The sequence below is a fragment of the Vulpes lagopus genome, chromosome 5 (assembly GCF_018345385.1).
Source record: "Vulpes lagopus strain Blue_001 chromosome 5, ASM1834538v1, whole genome shotgun sequence".
Taxonomy (NCBI): Eukaryota; Metazoa; Chordata; class Mammalia; order Carnivora; family Canidae; genus Vulpes; species Vulpes lagopus.
The window spans coordinates 12,618,002-12,634,949 of record NC_054828.1 but is presented as its reverse complement, the minus strand read 5'-3'; the positions used below and the strand labels follow the sequence as shown (position 1 = coordinate 12,634,949).

Here is a 16,948-nt window from a genome sequence, read left to right as displayed (position 1 = left end):
TCACCAGCCACCTCAGCAGCCTGTTGGCCTGTCAGAGGCTAATCCCAGTGGCTCCATGAAGCAACGTAAGAGATGTGTGTCTTCTGACACCACTCCAGAGAGCCACTGACACGCACTCACGTCAGTAGGCTCACTCACCACTGAACACATTTGATAAAACAGCACTTACCTTGCCGTGTGCCGTGCATCTCCACTTTCCTTTTTGTTCTAGCCCATTCCTGTTTGTTAGTTTACTGCCGGTCATGACAAGTGGCCAGAGAATTGATCATTCGATTGAGACACTCTGACAAGCAAATGAGGAGCACTGTTAACAGTTGCCCAGGGATAGCAGGTGTAAACTGGACCTGTCACCCTAATTGTGACCCACTACCATGGATTTGGAGGCTGGCAGTGTGAAGAGCTCTGCCTGGCCTGTGCTGAGGGGGCCTCTCTGCCTCTCTGACTGCTCGTTTCTGTCTTCATAGGTTTGAACGGTTCCGAACAGGCCAGACTGGCAAGGTAAAGGCGCTTTTCTGGGCCCAGATCATGCCTGTGTTGATGGGAAAGAGGAGGAGGGCTGTGTTCACCTCCCTCTCTAGACATCCAGCCTGGGATGTGCCTCCTTATCCAGGCTCAGAGAGAAGTCCCCTTCTCGTGTTTTATGTCACTGTTCCTTTAAGGTAACTAAGGCTTTGCCACCAGGTGATGCCCAAGGTTCTTCCCCACCTCCCAGGGGGTGCAGCTGAGCTAGAGGCAGAGTAGGGATGACTCCCTGATTCCCTGTCCTGGCTACTGGGGCACTTGTGGCACATCCTTGAGCAACGGTGGCATCTCCCTTCTCCCCAGGCCCCACAAGAGGCCGAGGCGGCGGCTGACCTGATCGACATGGGCCCTGACCAGGTGGCCACTGGCAGCCTCTCGTCCCAGCTGGCGGGAATGAGTAAGTGCAGTGTGCCCCTTCTGGCCGAGGGCACATCATGTTGCTGTGGGCACCCCTGCAGCTTGGAGGTGCCCTCCTATTAGACTGGTGGAGCTGGAGTGCCAGCAGCACAACATCAGCCCAAACCTCACCTTACCAGGCTGAGCCCCACTGCAAGGTTGGGTACCCAGGACTGAACACAGGGGGCTCTCCCCCACAGCCTGCAACTCCCAAGCCCCCTCGGACCTCAGAAGCCCACTGCTCTGTGGTCGCCCCTCGACACTGAATCCTCTGTGATATGAGCCATCTGGGTGAGCTTAGGCTAGTCACTTGAATGTCCCGTGTCCCCTTAGCTCCCGTATAACGGGCAGGAACGGGCCCTTCCTCCAGGATCACCGTGAGGACTGGGTAAGCACACGCATGAAGGGGGCCCAGGTTGTGCACCCGGGACATGCCAGCAGTTGCCATCACCATCACTGTGATGAGTCTCCCTGCTGCTGGCTGCCTGCCAGTGCCAAGCCCTAGGAAGTCATCAAAGGCCTGCTCTGAACTGCTACAACTAGGCTGTTTGAAAACGCTGCCACACGTCTGATCACTCACCCAATGCTCAGCCATGTACTGTGCCAGATGTGCGAGGCAGGTTTCCTGTTCTCACAGCTGCCCTGGGTGGGGGCCTGTGCCTCCACCTTAAGGAGAGAAAGTCACATGGCCGCGGTCCCTCAGCCAGCAGGTGGCCTGCCCCAGCCATACACCTGCACTGTCCCCACCCCCCACCCTTTGCTTCTCCAGAGTCCTCCCTGGGCCTGGCAGCTCAACTGCTGCTTAGCATGCAGGGACCGTTGGTGGGCCCTTCATGTGTCTTTCTGTCCCCGCAGACCTCGGCTCCAGCAGCGTAAGGGCTGGCCTGCAGTCTCTGGAGGCCTCTGGCCAACTGGAAGGCGAGTTTGACATGTTTGCACTGACCCGGGGCAGCTCTCTGGCTGACCAACGGAAAGAGTGAGTGGCCCCGGGCCCAGCCTGTTCCCTGCAGTTTGGGCTGCTCCCTGTCAGGGCAGAGCCGCTCGGGATCCCTGAACCCAGCTGCTTGGCACACCACGTGGAAGGGCGCACAGCCCCCTGCCCTCCTCGGGATGGCAGAGCTGCTATCTTCTAGATCAGTCCCTTGTGGCCTAGATATCCTGCAGCCAAGAGGCAGACTTGGTGCCCCCTGGGCAGGCCTGGGTGAGGGAAGGGTCCCCTGTGCCTTGATGAACCACCGTATGCCAGAATCTTACATAATCTGATCAGAGGAGGAGGGCAAGGCCCCAGAGGGCTGGGTCATTTGCCCCAAGTCAGGCCGTTGATCCTTGGCAGCACTAGGTTGAGAGCCCAGGGCTGCTAGTTCCATAACTGCATCTCTAGCCTGAGCCACCACCACTACATGGAGGCCACACAGCAGGCCCTCCAGGGCAGGCAGGGAAGATCCCTGAGAAGACCTCGGGGACTCGTCTGGTCATTTGTGATAATCCCTAGCCACCCTTAACTTTCTTCCCAAAGTCCCTATGGCTCCACTGGGCCTACCCCTCTGCACTGGAGCTGGGGTTCTGTCCATGCCTGGGAAGTGTTTTCAGGGAGGTGCTTTCAGCAGCCAAGGCTGGCCCTTTGCCTCAGCTTCTCGGGACTGGCCCCATACAGGTGTGTCAGGGGAAGCTTTGCTTGCTATTCTCAGCCCTTGGTTCAGGACCCAGGACCGAGCTGTGGGCAGCCAGGATTTACAGCCAAGGAGAGCTCTAGAGTAAGGGATTCCCTCACCAGTTGCCCCTTGCTCCCCAGTGGTCATTGTGGTCATTTGAATGGCCTTCACCTCCCCACCTTGCCCTATCTGGGAACTGTCAGTGGGCCTCCGGGGGCCCTGAGATGTCCTCACCACACCACAGCCAGGTCAAATCCGTTAGGCTGCAGCCAGCCTGGCTGCATGGGGCTACTCAGCCCTGGCAGCTGACCGTAGGCAGCCCGGGCTAGGAGCTGCATCTTTGGAGTCTGCACACCCAGGCTGCGGTGCTCAGGGCCCAGCAGCTCACGGTTGCCATGGAGTTTGGGGCACTGTGAGATCGTGGTGTGGAGGGAAGCTAATAAGTCCAGTGGGATTTGCAGCCTGGAGGGTAGTCCACCTTGCCATCCTGGCTGAGGCCTGCTTTTGTGCCATCGCTCCTTTGAGGAATAGGCCCTGGGGACAGAGAAAAGCCTACCTAGTCCCTGCTCTCCAGACCCTGCAACCTCATGGGGAGTAACATGCACAGACCACTGCTGTGCCACACTACATGCTCTCCTGGAGGGGTGGGCCAGGCACCGCGGACACAGGTCGTGGCAGGCAGCTCTACAGAGGGGGCTCAGGGCTGGACCTCCAGGATGAGAGTCAAGAAGACCATTTCAGGCTAAAGAAAGCTCAGAGGCAGGGGGAGCATGAGATGCCAGGGGAGGGCACATCCTGTATATACATTCTTGGGTCATGGGTCCTTGCAGGCGCTCCCTGGGGACTAGTTTCCCCCACAGCAAAAAGCACCCCACAGGGACGAGAGTGCCCTAGCATCGAGTTCCTCTTTGTTCTGCTTGGTAATTGCCCACGCCCCCCCCCCCCCCCCAGCTTCAGCTGGATCTTCTAGCCCTGACTGGCCTTTGGACTCCCCTCCTCTACCTGTTTCCCAGGGCGCTTGAATCCTCTGAGGCCTCTTCTGCCCACCTGGTGTCTGACCCACACCTCCCTCTGCCTCTCTGGCTCCCACTTCCCTCTAATCTGTACCAGCTCTGCATCTGCTCACCAGGAAGCTGGCTCCTTGTGAGTCCCTGTTTCTGCTCCAGCCTTGACGGCAGCTGACACCATCATGGCCTCTAGCTGACCAGGCCTTTCCACTTGGGACGCCAATGAGAGCAATAGGGAGCATCTCAATGAGCCAGACTCAGAGCGCCTTAGCCAGGCTTTGCTGGAAGTGGATTGCTCTTCCTCACCTTCTTCTGTATCATCATCCTGGGGACACGCTCCACTCCCTCCCCCCCCCCAGTGCCACTGTCATCCAGGTGGCACTAGCTCCAGCCCCTGTCCACCAGCCCCCCACACCCCTCTGAGGGGTAGCCGTCCCCACTCCTGCCTGCACTGGATGTTTGCAGCAGACACCGGCCCAGCATCTACAGCTGGGAATGGGCCTTGTGGGCTTCCTCTGGTGGGAGTGTCTTCAGCCCTCCACTGCCACAGGCTTGGCCCAGGGGACGGCCAAGCTTTGTCCTCAGGGCTCTGTGGGTTGGAGAGACACAGAAAAGCAGAGGTGGGGGATGTAATTGGGAAAGAACATGTAGTTCTTTTGAGTGAAGAAAAGGATCCGTTTCTGTATGTTCGTAGGCCTGGACGTGCCTTACTCTACTTTTTTTCCATGACACACCTGCCGTGTCTCAGAGGGAAAGCAACATGGCTACTTCCGTAGCCTGAGTGGGCAGGTCTTCCCTAGGTCAGAACGTATGGCTCAGTCTTAGCCATCACTTCCTCCTCAGTGGCTCTCACTGCCCAGAGTCAGCCAGGCCTGCAAAGCTGCTGTCCAGAAGGGCATGAGCACCCCGCCTGCCACCCCCACCACCACCCCCTGCACAGCCCTGCAGATAGTCCGAAGCTCACCAGTGGAAGGAGCCACGTAACTAGGGGATGAGCTGGCTAATGCTTGCACTCTCCTGGCCAACTCTGCATCCTGCAGGAGGCAGTGGGTGGCAGGGCTGTCAAAGTAGCTGCCTGGGAATTCGGGGTCTTACTCAAGAGGCCATTTGAAGTGCCAGGTCTCTCCCATTCCCAGGAAGGCCATTTGGCATTGCAGGGGTTTCATTCAGTGGGGCCCCAGTTCTGAAGCCTTGACCTGGCCCACCCCTAAGTGCAGGGCTTTTCCTTCTGTGGCTGCGATTGTGTGAGGCACTTCTTCCCCTCAAGGCTGGGCTGGGACGTTGCTGAGCCCTCCCCTCCTGCTGATGCTTCAGAGGGAGAATAAGTGCTCTTTCCCAGAGTCAGGGCTGGGTCCCCAAGGCCTCTGGTACCCACCCCCCCGAGACTCACCTCAAACACAGCAAACACCCTCCCAGTGTTCTGTGCCCTGCCTGGCTGGCTGGCATCACCCAGGAATTTAGAGGCCCCTCCACCAGGCTACCAGGGCAGGGCAGGGGAGAGAGAGCTTCATGCTGGGGAGCCATGCAGGATGGCATCCCACCCAGCCATCTGCGTGGCTGTTTTGCCATCTGTGTAGCTGTTTTGAGCAGCAGAAGGGAACTCCCCATCCAAAGGTGGCCTTACACAGATTTATTACATCACAAAGTGGAAGCTTCTCAAAGAAGGTTCTGGAGATACAAATTCTCCATGGGCATGGGGCACTGGGGCTATTTCTTATCCCTGGAGTGAGAGCCATTGGCGGACACCAGCCTCTGTCACCTCAGCCTTGCCACCACCTGTCATAGTCACATGTCTGAGCCCAGGTCAGCCGTTACCCAGGCAGGTCCACACAGGATGTGTCTGGCTCGTCCCCACCCACCCCTGCATCCCATCACGCCTGGTACAGCAAGGGCAGCATTCACGGTTGTGGGGGTCTCTGTGTTTCAGGGTGAAATATGAAGCCCCCCAAGCAAGAGATGGTCTGGCGGGAGCCCTGGATGCCCGACAGCAGAGCACTGGAGCGGTAAGCAGAGGGTCCGCTGCCACCTTGTCCAGAAGGAAGGCCAGGGAACACCTGCCCACTGGCCTCCCTGTGCACTGAGCCCTGGCCCCTTCCTCACGTGGTTCTGCAGTTGGCCCTTTGCAGCTAGTGTGGTGATTCCCACTTCACAGTGAGGAAGGGCTGGAGCAAGGACTTGGACAGCCCGAGTGTGAGCCAGAGAGCTGGACTCCGTAGCCTGGGCTCCCATCCCAGCGCCACGGCTTCCCAGCTGTGCGTCCTGAGGCACAACGCCAACTTGAGTAACGGCCTTGGGTAGGATGCGTCGGAGGGGCGTTCAAGGTGCTTGGCGGAGTTAGAGCTCTGTCAACATCCTCCAGAGATCTGTTGTCTGCAGGAGTGTGGACAGAGAGGCCCGAAGGACAGACCCTAAAGCTGCAGGGGTCCATCTGGGAACCATTTTAGTTCCATCGAAGTGCTTGGCCATGTGGGGGACTGTTAGCCAGGTGCCCAGTGGGCACCCTCTCTGGGCGACCCCTCCACCTTGGCAGGAACTCCAAGTCTAGTTCTCATCCCTTTGAATTCATCCCTGGATGCCTTTGGGGTGGCGAGAATTCTTGTTCCGGTAAGTGGACAGAGTAGCTCCTGGGGAGGCAGTTAGAAACGGCAGGGCCCGGGGGTCGGAGAGGCAGGAGCAGCGAAGGGTTGGCAGAGGAGAGGGCCGGTGACAGCACAGGCCTCTGAGGCCAGGGTGGGACTGAGTGATAGGAGACAGAGCCTGAGGGACAGCTAGGAGCCCCGTGTGAGGTGGAGGTCATGGTCCATCTTGAGTGGAGGGGAACGTAGAAAAATGAAGCTGCCCAGGATGCCTGCGGGTAGGGCATCCCAGCGACTCCCCAGAGGTGTCCCCAGCATCTCAGGAATCATTCCCAAGTCAGAGCAGAGCAAGACCCGGCACTATGGAGGCAGGAGCAGCTCGAGCTTCACACGCCTCCCACACGTGCATGTACTGTGCCCGAGCACCAGGCAGAGCACACTCACACCCATATCTCAGAGCCTCTTGTTCTTTTCCTTTGTAAGTGGTCATCTGTGCAACCTGTGCCCTGTTTGTGCCTCTCTGAGGCCTCACACAGACCCTCAGGACATCTTACTATCCTCCTGGGCAGATGAGATACACTGACAGGCCAAGTGAGGCAGCAGGTTTAACATTTTTAGTGCAGCGCCCGGCACAGAGTGAGGCCTTTCACCTTCCCAGCGCTGCTGGATGCTTCTCCCCACCTACAGGCAGGAAAACCAAGGCTTGGTTTTGCGAGGTTGTTTGACAGCTGCTGGTCTTTCTGGCTCCACAGCCAGTGCTGGTAGTAAGAGCCCCAGATGGCTGCAGAGTTCTAAGGAACACAGGCGAACTCTCCAGAAAATCTGGCTCCTGGAATCCAGATGAATGTGAACACTTTGGAAGCCTGCTGGAAGCTGTTCCCTCTCGGGCCACCTGGCCTCTCGGGGGCAGAGGTTAACTCTACAGCCAACCCCTTCTAGTTGCAGCTGCAGGAGCTGCTGCCCAGAGACTGGTGTCACTCACCCAGGGACACAGCAAGGGCCACACACATCAGGGACACCAAAGAACTAGAACCTGGATCTCTTGGCTCCTACACCACCTTGCAAGTTAGTTAAAAGGAGAAAACACACCCTCTACTTGCCAAAAAGCAGAAGCTGCTGAGTTACTGTTTATTCCTCTGATCACTCGAGAAATTTAAGCAGCTTCCATCAGATGAGGGTATGATGTTCTTAAAACTGTCCATAACCACCTGCTCCCAAGGTGTGTACATCTGGCTGGGTGGTTGTAAGGCTTTCTCCCACTAACTGTCAGGCTGGGTTCCAAGCAGCAAAGTACAGCATGGAATCCAGAGCCAGCTCTACGGGCAGCCAGTGTTTGCCCCAGGCTTCATGAGTCCCGCGACTGGGGGTGCTGGACAGCGTGTGCCACTCTGAGCCGGTCTGTCCAGGGCTGGGGAGGCAGGACTCCAGTCCCCCTCTGCCACCCATCATCCGGGTCCTCAGGAATCCTGTTTGCCCGTCGATAAACACAAGGGGGTACTGAGTAAGCCAGTGTTCCAATCCCGGGACACCCATCAGAGTCCCCGGACAGCCAGGGGACTGGCTAACAGCTGCCTGCATGCTGGGATTGGTCAGGTCTGTCCCCAAGATCATTCTGGAAAGGGAGGAGAAGCTTTGCCCGGCACATTCAGGACTCTGGGGTCCCAGGGCCTCTGTAGAGACCCCCTCTGCTGCTTCCTGGTCCCCTTACCTATCACCACAGCACCAGTACCTGCACAGGTGTGCATACACACATGCATGCACACACACACCCATACACATGCGAGGCCTCCTCAGGTGGTAATAGGCCTACCTACTTAAAAAGGAGCGCCCACGTTGGAGAAGGCTGCCAGCATACCAGTGGCCCTGTCCCTGCCCTTCCCACCACAGCGTGACCTTTTCTCACCCAGATGGGAGGCAGCAGTGAGAAGAGCCTCAGTGCCTGGATGATGAGACAAGGCATGGTGAGGAGAGACCAGGCTGGCTGATCCCGAAAGCCAAGGCTGCCACTAGCAGGGGTTCCACCCAGGGGGTGCTTTTGGAGGGGGTGGGACCGTTAGGAATTAGGGGTGCTGTGGGTGCCCCCCACCCAGCACTCAGCGCAGTCCCACCCCCTCTGCCTCTGCTTCCAGGGCTCCTTGGGGCCTGCTTCCGGCTCCTGACTGGCTCCTGACTTGGAAGCAAGGCCAGGTGGCCCGCCTGGCAGCTGGGAGGTGATGGGCTCTCTGCTTCTGGGCCTTCTGGGCCAAGTGCCAGCAGAGTGCTGAGTGGGGAGGGAGCTGGTGTGGGCAGCTAGAGGATGTGCTGCCGCCGGAAAGTGGGCTCCTGCTCTGCTCCAGACCCTGCTTCCACTGGGGCCCGCTGGTGCTGGGGACAGTGAACTTGGGGACAGAACTGGCTTGGCTGGGGATGGACTGTCATCTCTCTCTCTTCCCAAAGTAGCTGAATAGTACCTTGCACTTCTCAGCACCTCCCTGTGCCAGAGTCCTTCTGTCCGTCCCCTCCTTTCATTCCCACAGCAGCCTGGACAGTAGGTACGGTAGGTAGGTACGAGTGAACTCTGCAGATGAGTGAAGCCGGGTCAGAGAAGTAACCTGCCCAAGCCACATGTGTGAAGGGCCAGACAGACTGCCGTCCCTGACTCTGTCCCAAAGCCTCCCCCCGGTCCTCACACCATAGAAGGATGCCCCCAGCCCCCGTGTTTGTGGCACAGAGCCAAAGGCCCTGTGAGCGGCCACACAGCCCCTGAGTCAGCAGCCTGGCCTGTCTGGGCACTTGGGCACCTCCCTGCACTCCGGTGCTTCTCCGCCCCACCACCATGAGCTCAGAGTCCCCAGAGGGGCCGGGAGACAGGCCTGCCGCCCCTGGCCCAAGCCATTCCCTACCCCACCCCTGAAGGCCAGCCCCTCCCTGGACTTCAAATACTCTTCTATCAGATGCTCCTCCACACGCTTGGCATGTGGCAGCAGGGGGGTCCGTCCCTTCCTCACGTCCCCACCCCCTGCCTAGCTACTGGCCCTGCGTCCCCCTTGACCACAGCCCAGCACGGCGGCAGGAGCCACGTTGGAAGGATACCAGGATCTTGACCTCCCCAGAGGGTGTGGGGCACATGTGGCCCCACTTCATAAGTGAGGAAGCTTGAGGGTTGGGGGTGACGCCATAGGCCGGCCAACCTATGGGCCCCAAGCTTACGGGACCTTCCACCCAGTGCACTGCCCCTCACTGCCGTTCCCCCCCGCCCTTCCTTCCAGATCCCCGTCACCCAGGCCTGCCTCATGGAGGACATCGAGCAGTGGCTGTCCACTGACGTGGTGAGTCGGGACCCCCCAGCCCAGAAGCAAAGCCTCAGGCGCATCCCTCACCCACCTGACAGCGGGCCCTTTTTCTTTCACGAGGAAGTGACTGGTCACGGGGCAGGGTGAGCAGCGACAAGGACGGGAGCATCCATGTGGGACACCTCCCACCACCCGCCCGCCCCCTCGGGGCACTCCCTTCGGAGGCGGCCTGGGCACTGCACACCTCACAGCTGCCTGAGCCACCATGGGTCCCTGGGAACATCAGCCCAAGGGGAGGAGGGGGGCTGAGGGTAAGCATGGCAGCGCGGAGCCCCCAGGCCTGTCCGCGAGGCACCTGCAGCAGCCCCGTCTTACAGACCAGGAGACTGCTGAGCCCCGGGGGAGGCAGGGGCCTAGGCTGTCTGCAGAGCCCTGCGCGCCCCCCCCTCCCCGAGCAGAGGGGGCGGCCAGCCTCTGCTGTCTCATCCGGGCTCCTTCCCCCGCATCTCCCGCCCCCACATTGGGCACCAACAACCAAGGGCCTGAGCGCTCCCAGGCCCAGAGGCTGCCTTCTGCCAGCGGCCAAGGCTGTGTTTCTGCCCCAGGTCAGTCAAGGGCCCATGTCAGGTGGACACAAAGGCATCCTCACCCCACCTGTAGCCTGTGTGGTCCCCACCTCTGGGTCCCTTCCCACCACAAGGGCAAGTCTGCCCACCTACACCGGGCAGGAAAGGGACTGCTACTTAGGACCCAGGGGCTACACACCACACCCTGGGCTTGGCACTCAGTGTGATTACCGTCTTAGCTTCTCGACAACCAGTTTTACCAAGCGGGAAACTGAGGCATGGAGCAGTCAGGTGACACCCAAGTCTGCAGCTCAGGAAGGGGTGGGGCCGAGGTTCGGGTCCTGGGCCCAGCCAGAGGCTGAGTCCACCCTTACCCCCACCCCACGCCTGCCGGGGCCACTGTGGTAACCTCTGCCTCCTGCCTTCTCAGGGGAATGACGCGGAGGAGCCCAAGGGCGTCACCAGCGAAGGTAGGATGCCCTGCCCACCTGCCCACCCACCCCTCTCCCCTATGGCCACAGAACCCACCCCTAGTCCCCTTCTTCTTGTTCCTGCAGAATTTGACAAATTCCTGGAAGAACGGGCCAAAGCCGCCGATCGGTTGCCCAACCTCTCCAGCCCCTCAGCTGAGGGCCCCCCGGGTCCTGCTCGTGGTGCTGCCCCTCAAAAGAAGAGCCAGGAGAAAGAGGAGGACACGCTGTTTGCCTTATGAGCAGGGGGCCTGGCGCCTGCAGCCCGAGCCCCTGCTGCTCTCATTCCCCTTGGCCGGGGCTGCTTTCCCTCCTTCGGTGTTAAGGCTGCGTTGAGGATGGCTTCTTACCCCTTCTCTCCTCCTCGACCATGGGCTGACCCAGCCATGCTGGGCCTCGCCACTTGGGCTGTGGAGGGGCAGCTGGATGAATTGGGGTAACAGGACAGGTTCCCATTGGGAGCTGGGCCCCCTCTGCCTCCTCCTCTGCCCCAACCGACCACTACTTTGCTGAAAACCGGGAGGTCCTGTGACAGACAGGCTGGCTGCCAGATCGCCCTGGTGTGATTCCTTGCCCTGGGTGATCCCCTTCCTGGATGCAACCCCGGAGGAGCGCACACTGCCAGTCGAGGCCTGGTTAGGGGCCAGATATGGCACAAGCTTTGTCACAGCCCCGGGTCTGTTCCCCAGCACCTGCTTGTGGGGCCCCCAGGTTTGGGTAGCTGCTGAGGGCGGGGTGTGTGGCCCTCTGCCAAGCTGCCCGCTGTCCAGGTACGAAACTGCACACAGTGCAGGGAGGCCTCACCAGCCCCAGGCTGCAGAGGGGAGGCTTCCGGGGCTGCCCACAGCACCCCCATGACCTCCACTGCCTTCCCTGCATCCTCGCTCTGTCCCTCCCAGGCGAGGCTCCCCCGGGCACTGGGCCCACCCACCTGTTGGCCGACCTTGTACTGGGAGAAGTGTCTTTTGTAACCCAATTAAAGGTAGAAAAGCATCCTGCTAGCAATGCCGTTCAGTCTCCAGCTGGGAAGTGACCTGTTGGCCTCACCAGACAGGGACGGTTTGGGGCCGGGCTGGGGGCCACCCAGGAGCTAGGCACCTGCAGATGGCACAAGTGGAACAGCAGGATGGGGCATCCAGCAACACCTCTGAGCAGGTGCAGACAGGTGCAGTCACTTGCCCTGCTGGGAGGCCCCACTACCATCTCCGTGGCATCCCTCCATGCCGGGGGCACCTCCATACTGCTGGCTCCCTCAGACTGCCTCCAGCCCGGCAACGGGAAGCCCATGGGAGTGGGTGTGACAGTGTGGACAGTCTGTCGGGGCCCAGGTGCCAGGCACCACACTAGGCCACATGCAGGCTCATGGAGTTTGTCCTGTGATGCTGGGGAAGTGAAGTTACCATCTCATCTCACAGGTGCCAAGTCTGTGACTCAGGGTCACATGAGCTGCCCCAGCCCAGAGAAAACCATGTAGCTGCTGTCATTTACCATGTGCTGGGCGTTGCCCTGTGCATTGGCACATTGTCCCCATTTTTCAAATGACAGCACCGAGGCTCAGTTCGGGTGACTTGGCACACAGCTCGGGAGCTGAGCCACAGGCCAGGCACAGGGTGTCTGTTCTTATTCGATGCATGGCAATCTGAGAGCTTGGTCTTGAGGAGCCACCTTTCCTGGCTCCCCGAGAGTCACTGCTTAGCAGGCTGGAGTGTCATGGCCCAGCCCTCGGTGGGCTGCTGTGTGGCGAGAGCAATTGAGCTGTCTGAAAGGTCAGCCTGTGGAAGACAGTGGGGTCAGAGGCCCTGGGCTGGGAGGACCTGGAGTGTGGCCTGGGCCTGTCTCTGAGCAGCCACTGGCTCCCACCAGTGGCAGGATGGTGGCACCAGTGATCTAAGGGCTGTGGCCTGAGCTGAGCGTGGAGACTGAGCCCTGCCAGCCCACCAGGTGGAGGTAGGGCAAAGAACTCCAGGGACACCCCTGGGCCTGTCCATTCCCTAAGCAGGGGGGCAGGGGTGTCCTGTCTGGGCCAAGCTTCAGGGCTTGCAGATGAGCCAAGCCTGGAGGCAGGTAGCAGTTGCACATTACATCTGTCCTTTCTCCAACCTAAACCACCTCTTTTGGGGGAGGGGCCTGGTCCAATGGCTTTGGTGAGGTAGAGGTCCCCTAGGCCCTCGCCCTCCATGCCTGCTAGGCTCAGCTGGTCCAAACTGGAGCTTCCCTCCTGTGTCCCGCACACACGAGCCAGACATTAGCCCAGGCAACGGGAAGACTCCGGTTTTAACCAGGTGTTAGTGGCTCCTAGACATGGGCTAGTCCTTTGGCAGGTGACCCCCATGCCAGGGTACAGAGCCCTGCCAGCCTGCCCGGGCCACTCTTACCCAAAACTGGGAAGAAGCCAGAGTTTGTGTACCACACTGTCACTGGCCACTTCTGCTCCCTGCTGCCCCTGGGGTGTTAGCACCCCCTCCATCTTAGCCTGCCTTATCGCACAGAGTGGCCACGCGCTGGGGACTTTGGCCCTCCTCCGAATGGACCCAGACTGCTTTATCTTGCTAGGCCTGCTGCCCTCTTGGGTCAGCGCTCATGATAGCATATCGCTTCCTTGGCTATTCCTCGCTGGCTGCCCCGACACGCCAGCCCCCCAGGGTCGGGAGCAGCAAGCTGATTTGTGTGCTTGATTCCACACACGGGATAAAGTCCTTTTCCGCAGTGTGAACCTTCTTCAGCTGCTCCCTGCTTGGCTGAGATCAGCAGCATCCTATGGTCAGACAGGAGTGATCAGTCACTGCCCCACCCCAGCACGTGTGAGCGTGCCACACACACGCTCATGCTTGCTCGCCTGGTGGGGCACTGTCCTCATGAGCTCTGACAGGTGCACCATCTGCCCCCAGACCTCTGACCCCAGAGCCCGGGGTGAGAGATGGGCTCCCTCCCTCCCCTGCAGCTCCGTCAGCCCTCCCTTCCTCAGCGGAGCTCCTGCTGTGTGCCGGACCCTGGCCTGGGCTTTTCCACAGTCACAACAGCCCTGTGTGGTTGACGGTTTTGATCACTGCTTACAGGTGGGGAAACTGAGGCTCGGAACCAAGGTCTTGCCTAGTCACACACTAAGTGATGGGAGAGGGGGACCCAGTCCTTTACACGGCAGCCTCTCCCCCCTGTTCAGCTCACACCCCAGTGCCTGCAACCTTCCTCTGTCCCCCAGGGCAGTGACCGAACCATTTCACAGGGCCCCCCATGGTGAGTGGTGATTTTACAAGGATCCAAGTGCAGAAGCAAAGGAAACTTTCCATGGCTGGTTCTAGGGGCTCGTGGCCATGTCAATGGCTAGAGTGGGCACATCATTTTTCTTGCCCGGGTGTGGTTCCCCTGAGCGCAGCTGCGGGCCAGCTGTGGTTCTAAGCGCTGAGCCCAGGGCATCCCTCAGCAGGGAAGGGCCAACAAGGACAGATGGACAAAAGGCGCTACGTGTTCTGGATGAAGGGAAGGGCGCTGATGTGATGGGGCCGGGAGGTCAGGGAGGGCCTGTGATAGGGCCCAAGGCTGGAGAGGCGTGGTGGGACAGGTGGCAGGGCCAGCAGGTAGGTTTCCCTGCAGGGGCAACACTGGGGAACCCCCCCTCCACCCAAGAGACAGCCGCTGGGGCTGGGGGGCACGAGGAAGCGCTGGTCCCAGCGGGCTGTGTCTGAGGCCCCAGGCCCCGCTCCAGGCGTCCCTGGGCAGTGGCAGGAAGTCGGAGGCCCCACATGAAAAAGGACCAGCTGCCGGTGGGGGCGTCGGGACAGGATTAATGAGGCACCAGCAGCTCCTGCTGGGCCCAGCTGCCTCGGAAGGTGGCAGCAGGCCAGGGACATGGGTGGAACTCAGCCCATGCGCTGGGGAAGGGGCACGTAGGAGGCAGCCCCTGGGGGCTGTGGGAAGCAGTCAGCAGAGCTGCAAGCTGGAGGCTCCACCCCCCCACTCCCTCCTGGCTTCCCTGAGCCTCCAGAACCCCACCCTGACCTCCCTGCCCACCCCTCACCCCAGTGTCAGCCTCCAGCCTTTCCAGCTGTCCTAATGGCAAATCCAGGCCTGGCCACTTCTGAGCTGTGTGACGTTAGGCAAGTTATTAACCTCTCTGTGCCTCCGTTTTCTCACTTGTAAAATGGACTCTACGGTTGCTCCTTCATAGGGTTGGGGTAAGGAATAACAGGACGAATAGCACAGCACCTGTCAGGGAGATGCTCCCCACGTGTGGGCCCAGGTGGGACCCCCCCCCATCCAGGACAGCCTCTGCTCCAGACACCCCGCCGGGGCACTGCCCCTCTGACTCGGGTCATTTCAGGGGCCTCGGCTCTCCGGGTGCTCGCCGCCTCCAGGACAAGCCCGGTTGCTGCCACAGTGCCCGGCCTCGCTGCTGCCGCCGCGGTCCTGCTCCGCGTGGTCCTGCTCCGCGGACCCGGACCCCTCCCCGCAGGAGCGGCCGGCGCTCGGGTCAGTTCGCGGGGTGGCCACGAGGTGGCGGCAGCGCTGCACGCACCGGGCCTGCAGGGCAGGTGGGGACCGGCCCCACCCCCGAGGCGGCCACCTCCCAGCCCTGACCGCGAGGGTCCCGCTCGGCCCTTCCCGGCCCGTGTGGGGCTGGGGGCGCCAGTCGGGGGGATCCTCCGTGGGTCTGGGCGAGGGGCCTCGGCGCTTTTACTCCCTCCCACCCACTGGGCTTCGGGGACATAAACGGGGGCAGCACCTAGGAGCCCTGTCCCCGGAGGCTGCAGAAGCGGCCAGCGCCCCCCCGCCCCCAGGGCACAGGGCGCGGCCCCGCGCTTCCGGAGCCGGGCGTGGGATCGTGGGGACCCGGTCCGCCCCCGCGGTCACGCCAGCCTCTCCCGCTCGCACCCGCCGACGTGGGCTTCCTCGGGGCGCCCTCCCTGCGGCGCCCCCCAGAGCGGAGCGCGGGCCCGCCCCTGACCCAGGGAGGGGCCTGCTCCGCAGCTGTGCCGCGCGCCTCGCTGGGCTGGCTCCGCCCTGCACCCCGGCCGCGCCCCCGCCCCAGGCCTTGCCGCCCCTCCCGCCTCTGCTGACTTCCCACGGGCTGGGGCCCGGCCGGACGGGGAGGAGGTCTAAGGGGTGGTCAGCGGGAGCCTCGGGTGGTGTCCTCGTCCCACTGCCCCTGCTGCCCCAAAGCCATCCCCACGTTTGTGCGGTCTGGACCGTGCGCCCGAGCGCCCTGCCCGCGCCCCCGCCCCCGCCCCCGCCCCGCGCCCCCGCCCCGCGCCCCACCCCCGCCCCCGCCCCGCGCCCCCCCCACCCCCGCCCCCGCCCCGCGCCCCCCCCGCCCCCACCCCCGCCCCCGCCCCGCGCCCCACCCCCGCCCCCACCCCCGCCCCGCGCCCCCCGCGCCCCGCGCCCCCCCCCGCCCCCACCCCCGCCCCGCGCCCCCGCGCCCCCGCGGCCCCGCGCCCCCGCGCCCCCGCGCCCCCGCCCCCCGCCGCCAGACCTGAGCGCCGCAGACCCGGGCCGGGGGCCCCGAGGCCTCCCGATGGGCTTCGGCCGGCAGGTGCCGTCTTCCCCCTGCGATCCCACGGGCCCGCGTGGGGCAGCGTCCCCCGTCCCGCGGATGGGATCTGCACCGCCCTGGCGCCCCCGGTTGGCCCAACCCCCTGGAAGGCCCCCTCTCCAGAGACAGTCCCGCTTGAGGCCGGGGGCCAGGGCTTGGACTAAATCAGGAGCATCAGGAGCGGGCGCGGGCCCAGGGGCCGGACACGCAGCCCTCGGGCCGCCCTCCCGGGCCCACCTGCTCCCGCGGGGAGCACCCGCCTCCCCTGCCCGCCCCTCCCGGGGCAGAGTGTGAGCTGGTTTGAGAGCCCAGAAGGACCAGAATCGGGAGAGTAGACGAGAGGTCACAGGGCCCCCCTGGCCCCCCAAGCCACCCATTAAGTTTTAGAGCAGACCCATTGCCCTGAGTTCACAGGGTTCCCTTCTACCCCTGGGCAGGACATGCGGGGAAGCGTCCCCGTGGGGCCCCATCCTGTCCCCTGGCCTCTGACTCAGGCCCATGGCCTCTCCCTGCCGCTGCCCCAGCCGCTCCACACGCCCCTCCCCCCTCGCCCCCCTGCCGGCCTGGCTCCACCCTGAGGCTAGGCCTCTGGACTTGGCTGACACGCGGGAGGAGTCCGCACCTACCCAGGCCGCAAACCCTGGGTGGTAAGAGTCACACACAGGAGACGGGCCCAGGGAAGGGACGGACCTGCCTAGCACTGTGCTGCTCCCCCACGCAGTGCAAGGTCGCTGGAGGCTACGTGGTTCCAGCCTGGGGGGTGCTCCTGGGTCAGGGTGGGGAGCCACCTGCCGGCAGGTAGGTCAGCAGCATCCGTGAGGAGGCAGAGGTGGCTGTGAGTTACAGGCCGCCACACACACCCCGCAGCCTCCCTCACTAGCATGCTGGGTGCCCGCGAAGAGGGGAAGGGGGGACTTGGCCCGCTCTCAGAGGCAGGAAGGAAGTGAAACCCAAGCT

The 16,948-nt window shown here is 62.2% G+C and overlaps 1 protein-coding gene across 1 annotated transcript in view; it reads left to right on the top strand.

The window, feature by feature from the left end:
- Window positions 1–11,454, top strand: part of TOM1 (target of myb1 membrane trafficking protein) — a 39,284-nt gene extending 27,830 nt beyond the window's left edge. Inside the window, exons 9-15 of the mRNA XM_041755905.1 lie at window positions 465–498; window positions 826–919; window positions 1,774–1,894; window positions 5,505–5,580; window positions 9,402–9,461; window positions 10,422–10,461; window positions 10,549–11,454. Of these exons, the coding sequence (XP_041611839.1) occupies window positions 465–498; window positions 826–919; window positions 1,774–1,894; window positions 5,505–5,580; window positions 9,402–9,461; window positions 10,422–10,461; window positions 10,549–10,703 (580 nt within the window). The 3' untranslated portion in view covers window positions 10,704–11,454. The remainder of the gene's footprint in view (window positions 1–464; window positions 499–825; window positions 920–1,773; window positions 1,895–5,504; window positions 5,581–9,401; window positions 9,462–10,421; window positions 10,462–10,548) is intronic.
- Window positions 11,455–16,948: the final 5,494 nt, after the last annotated feature.